This window comes from Asterias rubens, chromosome 1 (genome assembly GCF_902459465.1).
Source record: "Asterias rubens chromosome 1, eAstRub1.3, whole genome shotgun sequence".
NCBI lineage: Eukaryota > Metazoa > Echinodermata > Asteroidea > Forcipulatida > Asteriidae > Asterias > Asterias rubens.
This window is the reverse complement of record NC_047062.1, coordinates 4000800-4020241: the sequence shown is the minus strand read 5'-3', so window position 1 is coordinate 4020241 and position 19442 is coordinate 4000800. Positions and strand designations below refer to the sequence as shown.

The following is a 19442-nucleotide window of genomic DNA, read 5'->3' as shown; positions in this document are numbered from 1 at the left end:
TCTAAAACCAAATACGTAAACCGTTAAAAGTGTTCAACAACAAAAGTCCTCTCGAACTCTTCATGATTGTATCATGAACCGTTACGAATTAGTCTTCCATTGTTTTCGCTTTAGGTTGCTACTTCTGTTTGGCGAATTGTTGATCACCTGTTATGATGATGTGTGATGAAGTTTTTTCGGGTTTGTTTTTTACACAGTGTTTCCATTTCCAGCATGTTTCCTGTATCTCCAGCACTTTTTCCTGTTTTCAAGGTTAAATTTGACTAGAATTGAAGGGCTAGCACATCATTATCTGCAACACCTACATGTAATTATTGGTCTAGTATCTCCCTTCCAGGAAACTCTCAGTGATTTGAACAGGTTTTTTTCCCAGTTTTTCTTTTTGCATCTCATTCGTTCGCAATTTTAAAGGGGTTTTTGTATTGGTCTCGTATTTATTTACACCATCCAGTTTTGAAGAAGGATTAAACTACTTTCAGTACTGGCAATATATTTATTGTGTACAGTTTTGTGTTTCTGCTCAATTACAATGCTGTTCCATAAAGGCAGTTGCAAACAGACAAGCTAAAGCATTTCTGGAAAAAATGTATTTTGAAAAAAAAGTGAAATTAATCTGAATGTAAGTTAGTTTTGCTCATGCATTAGTTAATACTTATATGGACAGTATGTGTATATTAGTAAATTAATAATTAGTTAATTTAAGGTATTTCGATTTTCTACATCTTATTATATTTGAAAGTTAACTGTTCTAACTTTTGTTTATACTTACTAATGACCGCTGTATTGCTGTCAAATTAAGACTGTTTTTTGGCAATAAATGTTAAGTTGATTTGAACAAAATAACAGGCCCCAAATCTGGTTTCATTTGGTTCAAATTTATGATCTATTATTTATTACTTCATATTACTTTATTTACTTGGTGTGAAAATGACGGCCTTATTTCAAAACGATTCACTATTAAAAACACCATATGACCTCAGTGCTTTAGAAAAACTGACCTTTACCTAATCAAAATAAATTCCTGCAAGTTATCATTGGTTTCTTTTCAGACACCATCTGCTCTGTCTGTGAGCCAACAGATCATCGGAGTCACAAGAAACAAGTTGTGAACAAAACAACCAATATTTTCTCAGGGTTTGCACTTGTGATATCTTTCCTGATCTGGATGTTAAAAATGACTGTACAACCGCCTGGATGGGCTATCATGTTCCTTGTTTTATTAATTTTAATAAGAAAATTGAAATTCAAGCAAAGAAACGGTTTCCACTATGACTAAGACCTCCTTCCTTTCAATGTATCTTTTCATTAGCCCCAGATTATTTTCTTTTACTGGAAGTAAATGAGCTTTTAACATAGTAGTGTCATTTGAACCTTGAACTAAGAAAAGCAGACGACAAGGTTTACACCCATCGAGGATTTTACCAAAAGAGGGCGCTCAAAATGTAAACAAATTACGTTGAAGTACCCCCTCTATCGTATGATTATTGCCATTTCGTAGCGTGTTCGACAAACTTCCGAAAGTTTGACAGGTAAGGTTAATGCTGTCGTTTTTTTGCCATGGTTTGTAAATAAGATTGTCTGATTGTAAGTATTTCAAAGAAAAACAGAGCCACAGTGCGGTGTGGCACAACATATAGAAAAACGTTGTCGATAGGAAGCCAGAAAACAGTGTTTATTTCGTCTCAGGTTGGTTGGTGTATCAACTTGTTTTTGTTGTTGCTTAATTTTGTTTTGTTTTGACATGTGCAGTGGCATGTGTGTGTGTGTACATATGGAAATCGGAAATCCAGGTTCGGCGAAGCATGGAGCAATGGCGAAGTCGAGTCCCGGGTAAAATGATGCTCCGATGAGCCGAGGCGTTTTGAGTTTCAGAATGAATGTTTTTGTAATGAACAGATTTAGATAAAAACTTTGATGAAAAGACAAATACACAATAAGTCTTAGGCCTACTCTCACTAAATAATTTTGATTCGACTGATTCAGAATTTGTTTGTTGAGCAAAAACAAAGACCCACCTTGAATTTGAATTTGAATATGATGTGACAAAACGTCAAAAGAAATGGTGACAAATTTAGTTGCGATAACGTAACCGACAAACCGACTCTGATTCAACACACACCATGGCAGTCAATGAGCTGTTTGTATTGCAGCCTGCTGGTCAGTCTAGGGTGATGCAATGCAGCGGTTTAGCAATGAGCGGGCTCACCAAACATGGCCTTCGTTTGAGTGAGTGCCTGGCAGGAAAATTGTCTCAAAGAAAACTTAAATACATATGCGCTGCACGCTGCAATTTTAAATTTGCGTTCATTGATAATTTTCACCTTTTGACATGGCATCAATAAGCCTTTTCGCTATTGCAGCTGCGCATGTCCGTTACTGCTGCCAACGCAATTTGTTTATCTCCCGTGACCTTTTGACAATAAACCCGGGTATTGTCAAAAGGTCACGGGAGATAAACAAATTGCGTTGTCAGCAGTAACAGACATGCGCAGCAGCGAATAGGCTTATTATTTAAGCAGGGTACAAAGAAGTGATCCGGGGTCGATTTCACAAAGAGTTAGGACTAGTCCTAAGAGATATCAAAAATGTACAGCTAGTCCTAAATTAGGACGAGTAACTCTTCCTAACTCCAGACAAGACTAGTCCTAACTCTTTGTGAAATCCACCCATGGGGTCGCTTTCACAAGGATAGTTCTAACTTTGGCATAAAAACTTTAAGAAGTTGTGTTGGCGTAACAGGCCCCCAAAAATTAATAGGGTAGGTAGATAGGGATTTTTTTTTTTTCCCCCTCCCAGCATCGAAAATACCTCAATTCTTCCTTTTACCTTCAGCTGTTGACTTAAATTTATCGGGCTCCATGTCGATTGTAATCAACAGTGACATACGCGAACACGGGGCCGTCGCTAGAATCACACAATAACTTCCAATTTTTAGAATGTGTATATATCATTTTTGATTTATTGAGTAAAATGCTGGAACAATAATTAAAATAATTTATATTTTAACAAACTATTTCTTTAATGCAAAACAAATAGCAAAAAGTTTTGTAATATTGCATGTAGTAGTCCGCGCCGTGCAACAGTCTAGGACGAGTCTACCATGTAGAGAGCCCTCACGCCAACCTTGTTCCTGGGGTTTGACAGGACTAGGCTACCATGTAAAAAGCCCTTGCGCCAACCTCGTTCCTGGGGTTTGAGAGGACGAGGCTACCATGTAAAGAGCCCTCACGCCAACCTCGTTCCTGGGGTTTTGAGAGGACGAGGCTACCATGTAGAGAGCCCTCACGCCAGCCTCGTTCCTGGGGTTTGAGAGGCAACCTCGTTCCTGGGGTTTGAGAGGACGAGGCTACCATGTACAGAGCCCTCACGCCAACCTCGTTCCTGGGGTTTGAGAGGCAACCTCGTTCCTGGGGTTTGAGAGGACGAGGCTACCATGTAGAGAGCCCTCACGCAAACCTCGTTCCTGGGGTTTTGAGAGGACGAGGCTACCATGTAGAGAGCCCTCACGCCAGCCTCGTTCCTGGGGTTTGAGAGGCAAACTCGTTCCTGGGGTTTGAGAGGACGAGGCTACCATGTAGAGAGCCCTCACGCCAACCTCGTTCCTGGGGTTTGAGAGGACCAGGCTACCATGTAGAGAGCCCTCACGCCAACCTCGTTCCTGGGGTTTGAGAGGACGAGGCTACCATGTAAAGAGCCCTCACGCCAACCTCGGTCCTGGGGTTTTGAGAGGATGAGGCTACCATGTAGAGAGCCCTCACGCCAACCTCATTCCTGGGGTTTGAGAGGACGAGGCTACCATGTAGAGAGCCCTCATGCCAACCTCGTTCCTGGGGTTTGAAAGGACGAGGCTACCATGTAGAGAGCCCTCATGCCAACCTCGTTCCTGGGGTTTGAGAGGACGAGGCTACCATGTAGAGAGCCCTCACGCCAACCTCGTTCCTGGGGTTTGAGAGACATACGCTAACTCCCAAGGAAGCTAAGAAACATTAAAAAGGAATGTTATTGGCCCTATGACCAGGGCACTAATGTAAAGCGCATTGATATGGTTATTGTGAAATGCACTATATAAGAATTTGTTATTATTAGTATTATTATTATTTTTTTACAGTAGATAACCAGCATCCATGGCTTCAAGAAAAGTCCAGAGACTTGGCCTTGAGCCAACAGTGGTAGAACGACTCAAGAAGCACAATGTGTTTACTTGCCAGGTGAGTAGAAATACAGCTAGGAATGGTCCTAAATAATTGTATTATTTATTGACCAGATACAGAACATATTTTTGCGTATCTTCCACTTCCACCGTTTTGAGAGTTAATTCCTCACTATAGGTTTTGAAATAAAAAATTGGCGGACCGGATAGGCGCATGTAAGTGCGCTGCCACTGTGCAAGGGGAGAATGATAAAAATTGAATTGTCCCAGCCAGTCTTATTAAACCACGATAATGTGTGTATATGTATTTTTATATTGGCCTTGTAAAGAATTTAAAAAGATCATCTGAAAGCTAGAATAATAGCTTACAAATCAACCTTTTATTAAATATCCAAAGTCAAATTTTGTTGGGAATTTAATAGTGGATTTAAGAAAGAGTCAAAATAAGATAACTTATAACTTTTTGTTTTTCATTTTTTTCCTTCAACTTTGACCCGAAAGGACCTGCTTTCGAAAACAAGACTGGAATTGCTCAAAATTACAGGAATGACGGAACCTCGGGTGATCAATATTCTGCAGGTTTCAAGTGAAGCTTGCCTACCAAGAAGGACAACGGTTTGTAAATCTCCAAGATAAAAGTGTACTTTGCTACATGAAATTTTACCTTAACTTTTATAAATCTTCCAACTTTTCAACTGTCCAGCCAGTTTTACCCAGCCAGTTTCCCTTGTGGTGTACTACTTGATATTTGAAATGAGAAAGACGTGTCCGGTTAAGGCGATCTCTGGCTGCTGCTTCCCAGGTTGTATCATAAACTAATGGATGTGATCCCTGGCTACACGTCAGTTAACGGTTGTATGGCTTCTGACGGGCACAACCGAACAAGGATAGTGACAAAATAGGGATACCAGCTGATTAGTTGGTAACGTAGCCACACGTTTCCAGAGGTCGATGGTTCAAATCCACTTCTAGTCAATGTTTCTATGTTTAACCCCAAATCCAAACAACTTTTCAACTTATGATAGTTTGGTGCAATTTTCGCCACATTTAGTCTGGAAAAATAATATCTGTGATTTTACTCAGAAATGACACAACACCTTATAAAAGAGATAATCACGCTCATTGTCCCCTTGTTGATAGTTTTTTTCCTCTTGTCTCTTGAAGGTGGTTTCAATTTCTTTGCCGTCTGGCTGGAAAGCCCGCTATGGAATTTGCACTTTTGGAAACAAAATTTATTGGGAGGTACATGTAGAAATTGGGATCATGAGTGAATTATTATTTTGGTTTTACCCATACACCGATGTGTGTTAGCACTGTATACTCAGTAGATTCGAACCCAGGACCTATGCAATTCTAGAGCAGTGTCTTACTAACTAGAGTGTGTTGTTTCTCCTGCAGGCGTTGAGCATGCTCACTAGAACAAATGAAGACGAGTGTCCTGCATTCTTCCAGACATCTCTGAGACAACTCGACGATGTCCTACATGGAGGGTTACCAGCTGGTACAATCACAGAGGTCAGCTTAGGTCATTTCTTATGTTTTGTTTTTGTTTGTGTACCCTGTGATAAAAATATTTAAATATCTGGCGTACAATGGACCCTGAAGAAGAATATAACCACAATCAATACTGACATAAATAACTTTGAAGACAGTGGATGAATTTTTAAGACTTCATGATGGGAATGCTTTTTCCAGAAGACGATAAGAGCATACTGATCGAAATGTCAACTGAAACCAACAGTTCTTCTGAGAACCACCCCTACTCATATTGAGATAGTCAGTACATGGTGTTACAGCAAACCTTTCCATATCATATTTCCACCATGCAAAGTGTTGAATCCTATATATCGACTAGCAGGTCACTGTCTCAGACATGCTGAGCTGGCAGTGAGCAAGCTTGTGCTTTGGGCCCCTACTCAAGGTCACTGTTCCCGAGGCAGACCACAAACCACCTATGTGGACACCTTGTGCCGGGACTCTGGACTGTGTCGGGAAGAGCTGCGTACAGCAATGGAGGACCAACGTGTTTGCCCTCATCCGATGCTCTGCATCAACTGAATGAAATGAATGAATGAATATCGACTCCATTTTAGCTCTTTCTTGTAGAGTAGAGTCGGGCTTGTTCAACTTTTCAATATCTTTAACCTTGTAAAGCAATTGTCAGTGGTTGAATATTTGATGTTATCAATGTGTTAATATTGAAGAGGAAAATTTACCACAAATGTTGTATCGAAGATTGTAATTGTGTTGACGTTATATATGATTTGGACATTGCATGGTGAGGTATCCATGTGTTGACGTTTTCATCCAAGTGTAATGATTTGGCTGTTTCCTTTTGATGTTCATATTTCAGATTGCTGGCCCACCCGGATGTGGCAAGACACAATTCTGTATCATGCTGGCGCTGTTAGCTACTCTACCCAGAGCTATGGGAGGCCTAGACGGGGCAGTGGCTTACATCGACACAGAGTCCGCATTCACTGCAGAGAGGTAGTTTTCCTTAAAATACATTAACTGTTCCATTTTGGTGTGTTGTGGCAGAGCTGTTAAAGTGCTAGACTCAAACTGTGGGTTAGAGTCCCAGTTGAGGCACTTGTGTTCTTAAACAAGACACTTAACCATTATTGCTTTGTCATTTGGATTTGACATTAAGCTGTAGGTTCTGCGTACTAGGATTGTTAGGATTGTCGTGGAAGAGTAGGGGGTCAACACTACCCTAAAAATTTGCCCAAGTGTAAGCAGGTTAGCAAAAAGAAGAGGTGTCCAGCTTGCATGTTCTCTGTGGAGTTACATTGTTACGTCAATAGTTTGCCTACAGTAAGCACCAGAAGGTTAGCTTGCCTTTTCCCTTGCTAACAGATAGCAGAACAGTATGAAATTGGCACAGTAAGCTACAACATTGGTCAATAGAAGCAGCCCCGTGAATTTGGACTTCATAACTAGGATTTTCAAACTTGAACATCTTAAAAGTGATATTGCAAAGATCTAGTTTGCAGAATATCTTATAGGTTCTCTTAAAGGCAGTGGACACTATTGGTAATTACTTGAAATAATTATTAGCATAAAACCTTACTTGGTAACGAGTAATGGGTAGAGGATGACAGTATAAAACATTGTGAGAAACGGCTCCCTCTGAAGTGATGTAGTTTTCGAGAAAGAAGTAATTTTCCACGAATTTGATTTCAAGACCTCGACTTTAGAATTTTGAAATCAAGCATCTGAAAGCACACACCTTCGTGTGACAAGGGTGTTTTTTCTTTCATTATTGTCTCGCAGCTTTGATGACCAATTGAGCTCAAATTTTTACAGGTTTGTTATTTTTTGCATATGTTGAGATACACCAAGTGAGAAGACTGGTCTTTGACAATTACCGATAGTGTCCAGTGTCTTTAACACAATTGTGATAAAACTCTAATATAAGCATTTTTTTTTTCTCTCTTAACTGCAGACTTGTTGAAGTAGCCCGCTGCAGATTCCCAAATCATTTCAATCAGGACGCAAGTTTTGTATCTCTCACGAGTAGAGTTCACATCTACCTGGAGTCGACGTGTTCCAGCCTCCTTTCAAGGTGAGCCCCCCCCTATGACCTTCGACCCTAAGATTGATGTAAGCTGTCACCAAGATTCACTGCTTAGAAAAGTGTTTATATTGAAAAATAAAAAGTCAGTTTTCACTGAGTGATTACAGTCTGCATGTTCGCTCCTACCTTTACATTAAAGGTTTAACCTGTAGGATTTGAAACTTTGCATGGTGGAAGGATGTCTTTTTTTTGCCATCACTTTCATATATAATTTGTTTGACAAACCACTCGCAAATCACTCGGGTTGGATACAAACCCATGACCTTTGCATTGCTAGACTTTTTTTCACAGAACTCTGGAAAGTAATTAGTATAAAGTGGTTTTCCATACACGATTGAGTATTAAAATACTCAACCGTGTATGGTTAAAATCAAATTTTATTCTTTATCCCGGGTGCAAAAATAACATCAATGTTCATAAAGCCTTTGTGAATTTGGCGTCATTTTAGGGCAACCTTGCATAGCTGTCCAATCCTGTACAAATCTGTACATGTTCATTGTTTCGTCATTGGTTTACCTATCAAGGCGCGGATGACATCAGTGCTTAAAGTCACCTGGAAATAGAATTTTTTTTCTTTCAAACATAAGAGTATATGCTTACGAACAATAAAACAATTTTTTAAGTAATTGTTTGTCCGATTTATATGTTTAAAAAATATATAAAGTTGTTTGGGGGGCTGACTCCGCCTACCCCTTTTGTGACGTCAATCGAGGCAGACTTTGCCTGCAATGCGTATAGTAAACACGTGCAAAGTACATGTACGTCCAAGTCGTGAGTTGGTACATTTCAAAAAGTGTTTTTCTGCATTCAGCAGCAATACACCTGGTCGGCATTGCCGGAAAAAAACAAAAAAAATGTTTTTTGAAACGTACAAACTCACAATTTGGTCCGTACATGTACTTTGCAATTGTGTTTACTCTACGCATTACAGGCAAAGTCTGCCTCGATTGACGTCACGAACAGCGCCCTCTCGGGTCAGGGTCTACTCTTAAATTTGTAAATAACATAAGAACTGATTTTTTAAAACCTTAGCTAACTGTTTATTCACATTCCACTCATCAAAACACCTATATTAGTGACAAAAGCTTTATTTTGAAAAAATACCACTTCCAGGTGACTTTAAGTGCTATATTTCAGCCATAATTTAGATCACAATACTCAGCGGTAGGCTTGGAAGGACGAGAACCCACAACCTTGTGATCGCAAGTTCTGCAGTCTAGCCACTGGACTACGATTAGCTTGTTAGGTTTGAACCCACAACCTTGTGATCGCAAGTTCTGCAGTCTAGCCACTGGACTACGATTAGCTTGTTAGGTTTGAACCCACAACCTTGTGATCGCAAGTTCTGCAGTCTAGCCACTGGACTACGATTAGCTTGTTAGGTTTGAACCCACAACCTTGTGATCGCAAGTTCTGCAGTCTAGCCACTGGACTACGATTAGCTTGTTAGGTTTGAACCCACAACCTTGTGATCGCAAGTTCTGCAGTCTAGCCACTGGACTACGATTAGCTTGTTAGGTTTGAACCCACAACCTTGTGATCGCAAGTTCTGCAGTCTAGCCACTGGACTACGATTAGCTTGTTAGGTTTGAACCCACAACCTTGTGATCGCAAGTTCTGCAGTCTAGCCACTGGACTACGATTAGCTTGTTAGGTTTGAACCCACAACCTTGTGATCGCAAGTTCTGCAGTCTAGCCACTGGACTACGATTAGCTTGTTAGGTTTGAACCCACAACCTTGTGATCGCAAGTTCTGCAGTCTAGCCACTGGACTACGATTAGCTTGTTAGGTTTGAACCCACAACCTTGTGATCGCAAGTTCTGCAGTCTAGCCACTGGACTACGATTAGCTTGTTAGGTTTGAACCCACAACCTTGTGATCGCAAGTTCTGCAGTCTAGCCACTGGACTACGATTAGCTTGTTAGGTTTGAACCCACAACCTTGTGATCGCAAGTTCTGCAGTCTAGCCACTGGACTACGATTAGCTTGTTAGGTTTGAACCCACAACCTTGTGATCGCAAGTTCTGCAGTCTAGCCACTGGACTACGATTAGCTTGTTAGGTTTGAACCCACAACCTTGTGATCGCAAGTTCTGCAGTCTAGCCACTGGACTACGATTAGCTTGTTAGGTTTGAACCCACAACCTTGTGATCGCAAGTTCTGCAGTCTAGCCACTGGACTACGATTAGCTTGTTAGGTTTGAACCCACAACCTTGTGATCGCAAGTTCTGCAGTCTAGCCACTGGACTACGATTAGCTTGTTAGGTTTGAACCCACAACCTTGTGATCGCAAGTTCTGCAGTCTAGCCACTGGACTACGATTAGCTTGTTAGGTTTGAACCCACAACCTTGTGATCGCAAGTTCTGCAGTCTAGCCACTGGACTACGATTAGCTTGTTAGGTTTGAACCCACAACCTTGTGATCGCAAGTTCTGCAGTCTAGCCACTGGACTACGATTAGCTTGTTAGGTTTGAACCCACAACCTTGTGATCGCAAGTTCTGCAGTCTAGCCACTGGACTACGATTAGCTTGTTAGGTTTGAACCCACAACCTTGTGATCGCAAGTTCTGCAGTCTAGCCACTGGACTACGATTAGCTTGTTAGGTTTGAACCCACAACCTTGTGATCGCAAGTTCTGCAGTCTAGCCACTGGACTACGATTAGCTTGTTAGGTTTGAACCCACAACCTTGTGATCGCAAGTTCTGCAGTCTAGCCACTGGACTACGATTAGCTTGTTAGGTTTGAACCCACAACCTTGTGATCGCAAGTTCTGCAGTCTAGCCACTGGACTACGATTAGCTTGTTAGGTTTGAACCCACAACCTTGTGATCGCAAGTTCTGCAGTCTAGCCACTGGACTACGATTAGCTTGTTAGGTTTGAACCCACAACCTTGTGATCGCAAGTTCTGCAGTCTAGCCACTGGACTACGATTAGCTTGTTAGGTTTGAACCCACAACCTTGTGATCGCAAGTTCTGCAGTCTAGCCACTGGACTACGATTAGCTTGTTAGGTTTGAACCCACAACCTTGTGATCGCAAGTTCTGCAGTCTAGCCACTGGACTACGATTAGCTTGTTAGGTTTGAACCCACAACCTTGTGATCGCAAGTTCTGCAGTCTAGCCACTGGACTACGATTAGCTTGTTAGGTTTGAACCCACAACCTTGTGATCGCAAGTTCTGCAGTCTAGCCACTGGACTACGATTAGCTTGTTAGGTTTGAACCCACAACCTTTTGGTTGCAAGTCGTGCAGTCTAGCTACTTGACTACGGTTAGCTTGTTAGGATTTGAACCCACAACCTTTTGATTGTAAGTCGTGCAGTCATATTGACCTGACCTCAGTTAGCTTGATAGGATTTGGACCCACAACTTTGTGGATGCAAGTCCAGCAGCCTAACTATTTGCCAATGGTTAACTAGGTAGGATTTGAACTCACAACTTTTTGATTGCAAGTCATGCAGTCTAACCACTGGACCCACTGTGTTTCTCTCTTTCTAGATTGCAGCATCTTGAAGAGGAGCTCATCACAAAAGGCATCCGTCTCATCATCTTAGACTCGGTGGCATCACTCGTACGTAAGGAGTTTGACAGTAGTCATCTGAGTAACTTGGCAGCGAGAACCAACCTGTTATCCAAGCAAGCCGCAATCCTCAAGTACCTCGCAGAGTCCTTCTCAATCCCGGTAAGTCGTAATAATAACTGGATTTATATAGCGACGAATTACCAAAGGATGCAAGGCGCTTATAAGGAGAAAAGAAAGACCAAAGTGATGGTGACAACCAGCTGTAGACTGGAGAACAGGTAAGTTTGAGACCCTTTTTTGAAGGACAGAACAGTCTGAGTGTTTTTTAATGGGGACAGGAAGACAGTTCTATAGGCAGGAGGCAGAAGTGGAAAAAGCTCTCTCACCAGCTAGTTTGGGTGACTTGTTCACATCAAGGGAGATGGCATCATAGCTTCGAAAGGACTACGGGCAGTAATGGATTTCAAAAAGTGAAGAGAGATAATCTGGAGCACTGTGATTTTATAAGTCAACTTAGTATTTTTTTTCCCCTCCCACTTATGCTGTGAGCATGCAAGGTCGAGAAGGGTCGCTGTACAAAGTATTGTTGTGCAATATATGGCTTGACGTTGTAAAGCTATTTTCCTCTCCCATTTGTGCTGTGACCATGCAAGGTCGAGCGGGGTCACTTTTACAAAGTATTGTTGCTCGATATATTGCTTGATGTAGTAAAGCTGACGTAGTGAGATGTCCTGTTAAAGTGTTTAGTCATTATGTACTTTGTTCATTTTTGTTGTTTTGGGGTGTTCTGGTTTATGGAAATGGAAAGGGATTCCAAGTGCTATGGGTTTAAGGTTATTATTTTCCCTCCCACTTGTTGTGAGCATGCGAGGTCGAGCGGGGTCACTGTTGCAAAGTATTGTTGCCTGATATATTGCTTAATGTCTGAAGATGCAAGCTGGCAAAGTAAAATGTCATTTTAAGGTGTTTATAGTCAACATGTACTTTGTCAGTTTTTGTTGTTTTGGGGTGCTCCCTGGTTAATGGAAATGAAAAACGATTCCAAATGCTATGGGTTTAAGGTTATTATTTCCCCCTCCCACTTGTGCTGTGAGCATGTTGCAAAGTATTGTTGATTGATATATTGCTTGATGGCTAAGGATGCAAGCTGGCGTAGCAAAATGATGTGTAGGTGTTTAGTCAACATGTACTTTGTCCAGTTTTGTTTTTGGGGGTGTTCTGGTTAATGGTAACGGAAAGTGATTCCAAGTGCTATGGGTTTAAGCTGGTTGGAGTATCTTACCATAGCAGTGCTACACCAAGGTTTTTTTGTATGTCAACAGTGTAAAGGCACCCTTGGCAGTAAATGTGTAATTTCCTTTTTTCCCGCATATTTGAAACATTGAGAATGAGTACCTTGTCTGTTGAGTGGATGTTGTAATGATGATAGTGCAACTGCGTGTGTATTATGTTGTGATGTTCACTGTGTGACTGTAAACCTCTGAGATATGGACCCCAAACACAGCGTGCCGTGACACACTGATAGTGCTAGCACAACCGTTACAACCATAACAACCTTTATTATAGGGAGAACTTCCAGACTTTTATTTGAATTCAGAAATTTGTGTTGTCTGCCTTTTATGACAAACAAAACACTTAAACTTCTGCAGATAAAGATAAACCCTGCTCTTGAACCTACTTATCTAGTGCGGAGGACGCTGTTCCCAGAAGTAGCTTGAAACTATAACTCTAGGGGTTAAATCAAAAGGAGGAAATGCCATCATTGCAACATACCTCCAAAGATCTGTATCCAAGTTTCAGGCTTTTTTGGGGCAGCAATGACTCTCAATCCTGGTTTAGAATCTCTCCCTCAATCCCCATGTACTGTTTCAGTTTTCAAACATCTGTGCATGGTATCCTACAGCCTTTGTTGTATTCATGATCTCAGATGGTGTCTGCATGTAAAACGTGCAGCATTTAAAAAAATTATAGTATCAAGTAAATATATTACAATTTCTTTTTTATTTTCACAAATTTTTTATTTTGTCCACTCAGTATCATAAAGTTTGTTAGGGAACTTACAACAATGGAAGTTCTTTGACAGTTCTTTTTAGTTCTTTGATCCTTTCTATCATTGTTGTAGCTTTGTGTTTATTCCCTGGCCATGGCCACTGTTTTAAGATATTTCAAATACCATCATGTATTGCAACTTGACTCACTGTATAAGTCAATATCTGCCGTTATCAGGTTCACTTGCTATAATTCTCCTTAGTTCAGAACTTGTCTTTAATCAGTTTGCTATTGATGACCCAATCAGGCAGAATTATTAGGCAACTCAAAGCAGAGGTCTAGCAAACTGGGCCCAATTTCATAAAGCCTGTAAGCATAAAAACTTGCTAAGCACAGACAAGTTTTGCTTTAACTGAATGAATTTCATATTTCCTTAAAAAAACAATAAATCACAGGGCTTTCTTTTAGAGTCTTTATTCTTGGCATTGTTTAGTCAGATTTAATTTGTAACAGATATATTTTCACAGCAACAATTATTCTGGTAATTCCATGAAAAATGATGCCACACGGAAGCACTAAAGTGAAGAGATGAGGTGGATTTCTCCCCCTTTGACTCTTTTATTTAGCTTCTGTTATATATTCTAGGTTTACTGTGAAGCGCTTAAATCTTGTTAAAGGCCCAATACAAATACTCATTACTACTAACAATGCCAAGCTTTTGTACGCTTGACCTTTAATTCTAATTAATATTTGCTGCAAATGCTCACCTAGAATTACTGTCAAGTGTTGCCACACTTAGTCGTTTGCATGAGTGAACTGTTTTTCTGTTAAATGTAGTGTTTGCATGGCAGCAGTGTATCGCATGAACATTGATATTATTGCATGGGTGACCCTGAAAGCGTGATCAGTGTAACGCGTCTAACTACCCTAGGCATTAATTTTAATGCCTGTGTATGTGTGCCACCTCTTGTTTTATCTTCAGACACTTTCTCATTGACATTTTTAAATTGGTCTATTGGAACTGTCTCACAAATTAAGATGATTAAGGAAAATTTATGAACAACTAGTCGCATAGCAAAAAATTATAAAGTAATAAACCATAAGAGAAAATAATATTAATTTAATAAATGGAAATTTGCATCTGGATAAAGAATATTGAATTTGGTTTTACCCATATACAACACCGATGAGAGAGTGTTAGCACTGTATACTCGAGTTCTGTAAAAAAAAATCAGGCATATTACTCGGTTGGGATTCGAACCCATGACCTTTGCAATTCTAGTGCAGTGTTTTACCAACTATTAAACTTGTTTTTTTTACCCTTACAACTAAGAGAAAATAATTTGATAAATTTTAAATAGTTTTGGGTTGGATAAAGACAAAATTGGCTAAACCGGGAATTGAACCTGCAACCTGCAGGATCCCAACATGCTAATCCTGAGGTCTCAGGGTCAAGTCCTACTCTGTCATCAAGTGATTTGGTTCAGTCCAAAGTCTGTTGGATTTTACTCGAAGTTTTACTAAAATTGTTTTCACTTGCCATTTGAAAAAACAACTAATTTTATCTTGTTAACTGAATGCGATGTTAAATAACACAAGTGATGTTTGTAACTCGTGTCAAGTAAACTACCTCTTTGGATTTTACAGAACAGCGCCCTCAATATGCACAGATATGGTAAGCTTATGTCACTGCACTTATCCAATGGAATCATTGGGCCTGTAAGACCAGTGCCTGTCGTTATAAAGGCAGGGGATCAGTCTATTTAAAATATTGAGGTCAAAGTTACTCCACATATGGACTCTTGCAAATCAATTGACCTTTTTTTACCCCCTGAGAGCGCTTTTAACAGCTAATTTCCTTGAAACACAATTGTATATTGTTTTACTTCCATATCAACGGCTTATACTAACAACAACACTTAAATCAGTGTAAAAACATATAATTAGCATTTCATAACTTTGGTTCCCAAATGTGTTCACGCCTACCCAAATATGGACTGTAAAAGGGGTAACCCTGTTTTACTAGGAGTAGGTGGCAACAGCCTCTGGAATAAAACAATTGTAGCCCACACCTTGAAGCGGCCTTCAGGCCTTGTGTGCCTTGCGAGTTTCTGAAGAATTCTGACTTAATATTTTAACTTTACCTGTCATCAAGACGTGCCACTCTGGAGCACTGTATAATAAGGCATTAAAAATAATTGTGTAATCATTATTTCCAAGATTTGCCGTAAAGAGTCCACAGAAGTTTTGTCTACTATGTGTACTTTAAAATCTAGTCTTGATTGGCAGCACGTTTCAGTCACTGATAGAGGGTGCAACCATGGAGGCTTCTTCCATGGTGCAGTTTCCGAGTGTCGTGGCCGAGTGGATAAGAGCACCGAACTCAAGCTCTAATGCTTCTGTTCAGCAGAGTGTGGGTTCGAATCCCGGTCGTGACACTTAACTATAATTGCTTCTCTCCACCCAGGGGTAAATGGGTACCGAATGGGTGAGGGCTGAGATGGTTCTTGTGATTGGTTTAGCCGAGTAGTGCATATATTGCACACAGGCTGTATACTCCCAAGGGAGCTGAGGTGGTTTAAGGAATGATTTAAAGCCCAGTGACCAGGGGTAATAATGCTGAGACACCCCTCGAGCGTGAAACATGCTATATAAAATCGGGTCTATTATTATTATTATTATTATTAAATGTTTAGGAGGCTGAACGGGAGTCCATCTCTTGTCTAGTATTTCCTACTGCGATATCAGCGTCTACGTTACTAAATGAATATCACCAATCAAGACTATGCTTTATCTTGCCTGACATCACCTAAGCCTTTGAAGACACCAGACACCTTTGGTAATTGTCAAAGACAAGTCTTCTCACTTGGTATATCTCATCATATACTATGCACAAAATACGTTACTTCAGAGGGAGCTGTTTCTCACAATGTTTTATACTATCAACAGCTCTTCATTGCTTGTTACCAAGTAAGTTTTTATGCTAACAACTATTTTGAGTAATTACCAATAGTGTCCACTGCCTTTAAGTAGTCGCTTAAAGGCAGTGGACACTATTGGTAATTGTCAAAGACTAGCCTTCACAGTTGGTGTATCTCAACATATGCATAAAATAACAAACCTGTGAAAATTTGAGCTCAATCGGTCATCGAAGTTGCGAGATAATAATGAAAGAAAAATAACCCTTGCAACACGAAGTTGTGTGCGATTAGATGGTTGATTTCGAGACCTCAAGTTATAAACTTGAGGTCTCGTTATAAACTTGAGGTCTCAAAATCAAATTCATTGAAAATTACTTCTTTCGCGAAAACTATGTCACTCCAGAGGGAGCCGTTTCTCACAATGTTTTATACCATCAACCTCTCCCCATTACTCGTCACAAAGAAAGGTTTTATGCCAATAATTATTTTGAGTAATTACCAATAGTGTCCACTGCCTTTAAGAATCGATAATCGGAATCTAGCACAAGCTCAGCTGTGGAGTGGTGAAGACATTGGCTTTACATTAGACAGGGTCGTAGGTTCAAGTCCCTCTTGAGTGGATTCTGTATTCACCCCCTGGAGCATTCAGAAGCACTTACGCTTCTTGTAGTGGGAAGGCCAAACTAGGTGACAGTTCAGCTGTTTGCTGCCCTCTGTTGGCATTTAATAGATTATTTTATACAGGCTCATAATAACATCACAATATAATGATAGTATTTTTTTCTTTATTAATAAATGCAGCCTTCCATATTTCATTTATTCTATTCTACATCAATCATTAAAACATGATTACTTTGACTAGTTTTTGCTGACAAACGCATTACTGTGGAATGCTGTGAAAGAACTAAACAGTTTCAAACACAAAGTGTGAAATGTTGCCCAATGCAAGTGCACTCTGGAATTCAAGATAAGAGACCGCAAGTCTTGTGCGAATTGTAAACCTTGAAAACAACTCAAACCAGTATTATATTTTTCTCTCAAGATAAGAATATTCTTTTTGAAAATTGAAATACCCAAAGCAATTTGTTATCAAGATACATCAATTTTTTTTTAAGGTAATACATATAATTTATTATAAACATTGGAACAAAATTAAAAATTTGGGACTTGTATGCTTTTCATAATCCTCTTTGCAAATCACGCCCCAATTTGTGCCACCAATACATCTTAGGTTAAATGATAACATTCAAATTCTTAGTTTCTCCATGTAACCTGAAATAAAGCTCAAGTAACAGTCTCTGGTTTTCTTTGTTGAATTAAATGTCAGGTTCCTGGCAACAATTCATTTGTGGTTTTTTAATAAACTACCAAATTTAACCATTGGCAAATTTTTAATGAAATCTTTTAACTTTCTTGAGACTGAAAACAGCGATCTAAAATTTTAATCTTAATTTTCTGAACAAACTTGCCAGAAAAACGGACCTAGCATCTTTAAACAGAAAATTTTGCTTGACAATTTTTTTCTAAGCAAAACAAAGCAGGAAACCAGTCTATGATGACACATGTGAATTGGTGTTTTTTGGCTGGTAACCTTAATGTGATAAGCAAAGATGATTCTGTGCTCAGCTTCTTGTGCTAAAGTACCTCTATGGGCCCAATTTTATAGAGCTGCTAAAGCCGAACATGTTGCTTAATAATTAGCTGCTAAGCATAAAATAGCAGTATAGCTGTCAGTCAGAGATTGTACACGTGGTATGTTAGTTTGGGGGGGGGGAATCTTATTCTGGTATTACTTACTTTTTTATGCTTAAAGGCACTGGACACCTTTGGTATTTGTCGGAGACCAGTATTCTCACTTGGTGTATCCCAACAGGCATACAGTAACAATTCTGTGAAAATTTGGACTCAATTGGTCATCGAGGTTGTAAGCGAATAATGAAAGAAAAACAGACTTGTTGCACAATTTTGTGTGCTTTCAGATGCCGAAGTCTTTTAATATTTGAGAGAGAAAGTACCTCTCTTGAAAAACTACGCTACTTCAGAGGGAGCCGTTTCTCATTCGCTCTCCATTGCTCGTTACCAAGTAAGTTTTATGCTAACAGTTGTTTTGAGTTATTACCAATAGTGTCCAGTGCCTTAAAGCTCTACATACAATTGGTTTGTAAACAGTCTCATCTGTTATGGTTGTGACTCAAAGCATGTAAGATTACTCTTTCAATCGAACTGCATCTTACAGATGAAGCTAGCTTCATGTGTGCATACCCTGTCATTCCACGACTTCAATCGGTGATTCTCAATATCCTCTTCCCACATCTCAACACAGTTCTCATCACCCCCAACATTATTGGGTCTTGAACTGTCCCAAAAGGTGAAGTCAATGTCGCTGTAATCAGACCACGTGAAATAGTTCCGTCCCATTGGCTTGTAGAATCCCAACCACAAGAGAGCCTCGTTTCCTGATGTCTCCCTCGTAGAGCTCCAAAGGGCGTACAGAAAATCGTTCTCTGCCTGGTTGTTTACGGACACTAGATGAGAAATTGTCTCCTCCCCAGAGTGCTCGTTGGCGCCGAATTGGTTGCAGTACAACTCTGCTTGCATCCATGTCTTGCGAGTGCCGAAGAAACGGTAGCAGTGTTTCCTGAAACGAGTCCAGTAAGTTGGGCATTCGTCCGCTGCGACGGAGTTGAAGACGCTCAGAATGGTTAGCAAACACAAGGTGGTAAACATGGCTTTCTGCATTGTGATATTGGATTCAGGGCACCGGTTGAATGTTCTTTATGAGGATACCGTACTCAGCGAATAATAGAGGAGCTTCAAAATCTGAATGTTGAAAAAGAGCGAAATTCTCAATACCACTTTGTTAACAGATTGGAGAGCTTGTCACAACATTGGCTGCCTGGTTCTGTGCTTTTGTGAACGTCTTGTAGAAGGAAGTTAGCAGGTATTCTCAAAGACTGACAATCTATCTAGCATCAAAAATTTGAAAACAGTTCAGTCATTTCTTACATTAGTCTGCTTTTCTGGTTGTTGATGTTATATCTTGTTGTTGGAATTCAGTCAACAGCTCCGTCAGAGGTACGATATCTTTATTCTTGTTAGTAGGAGAGGTTGTTCTCCTGTTGTGTATCGCGGATCCGACTCCCGAACCCTGTCTGGAAGCCTACTTTCTATTTAGTGTTTGTCTGGCCTGCCATGTAGCCCTGGGTTATCTGCTGGATATCGGGTAGCCTCACCTTGCCGACACCCTCACCCTGGACAATTATTATCAGTGCAACAT

The 19442-nt window shown here is 40.1% G+C and overlaps 2 protein-coding genes across 2 annotated transcripts; one reads left to right on the top strand and one right to left on the bottom strand.

Moving 5' to 3' along the window:
* The first annotated feature begins 1504 nt into the window (after positions 1-1504).
* On the top strand, positions 1505-12973 carry LOC117293986 (DNA repair protein RAD51 homolog 2-like). The gene is made up of 8 exons (XM_033776504.1): positions 1505-1529; positions 4109-4208; positions 4652-4765; positions 5549-5665; positions 6504-6640; positions 7599-7718; positions 11231-11414; positions 12905-12973. Exons 2-8 carry the CDS (start codon positions 4125-4127, stop codon positions 12971-12973), a joined length of 825 nt encoding a protein of 274 aa, XP_033632395.1. The 5' UTR covers positions 1505-1529; positions 4109-4124.
* A 5260-nt stretch (positions 12974-18233) lies between these two features.
* On the bottom strand, positions 18234-19442 carry LOC117295872 (echinoidin-like). The gene is made up of 2 exons (XM_033778660.1): positions 19172-19442; positions 18234-18985 (listed from the first exon to the last, which is right to left on the bottom strand). The coding sequence occupies exon 2, from the start codon at positions 18902-18904 to the stop codon at positions 18380-18382; it is 525 nt and encodes a 174-aa protein (XP_033634551.1). The 5' UTR covers positions 18905-18985; positions 19172-19442; the 3' UTR covers positions 18234-18379.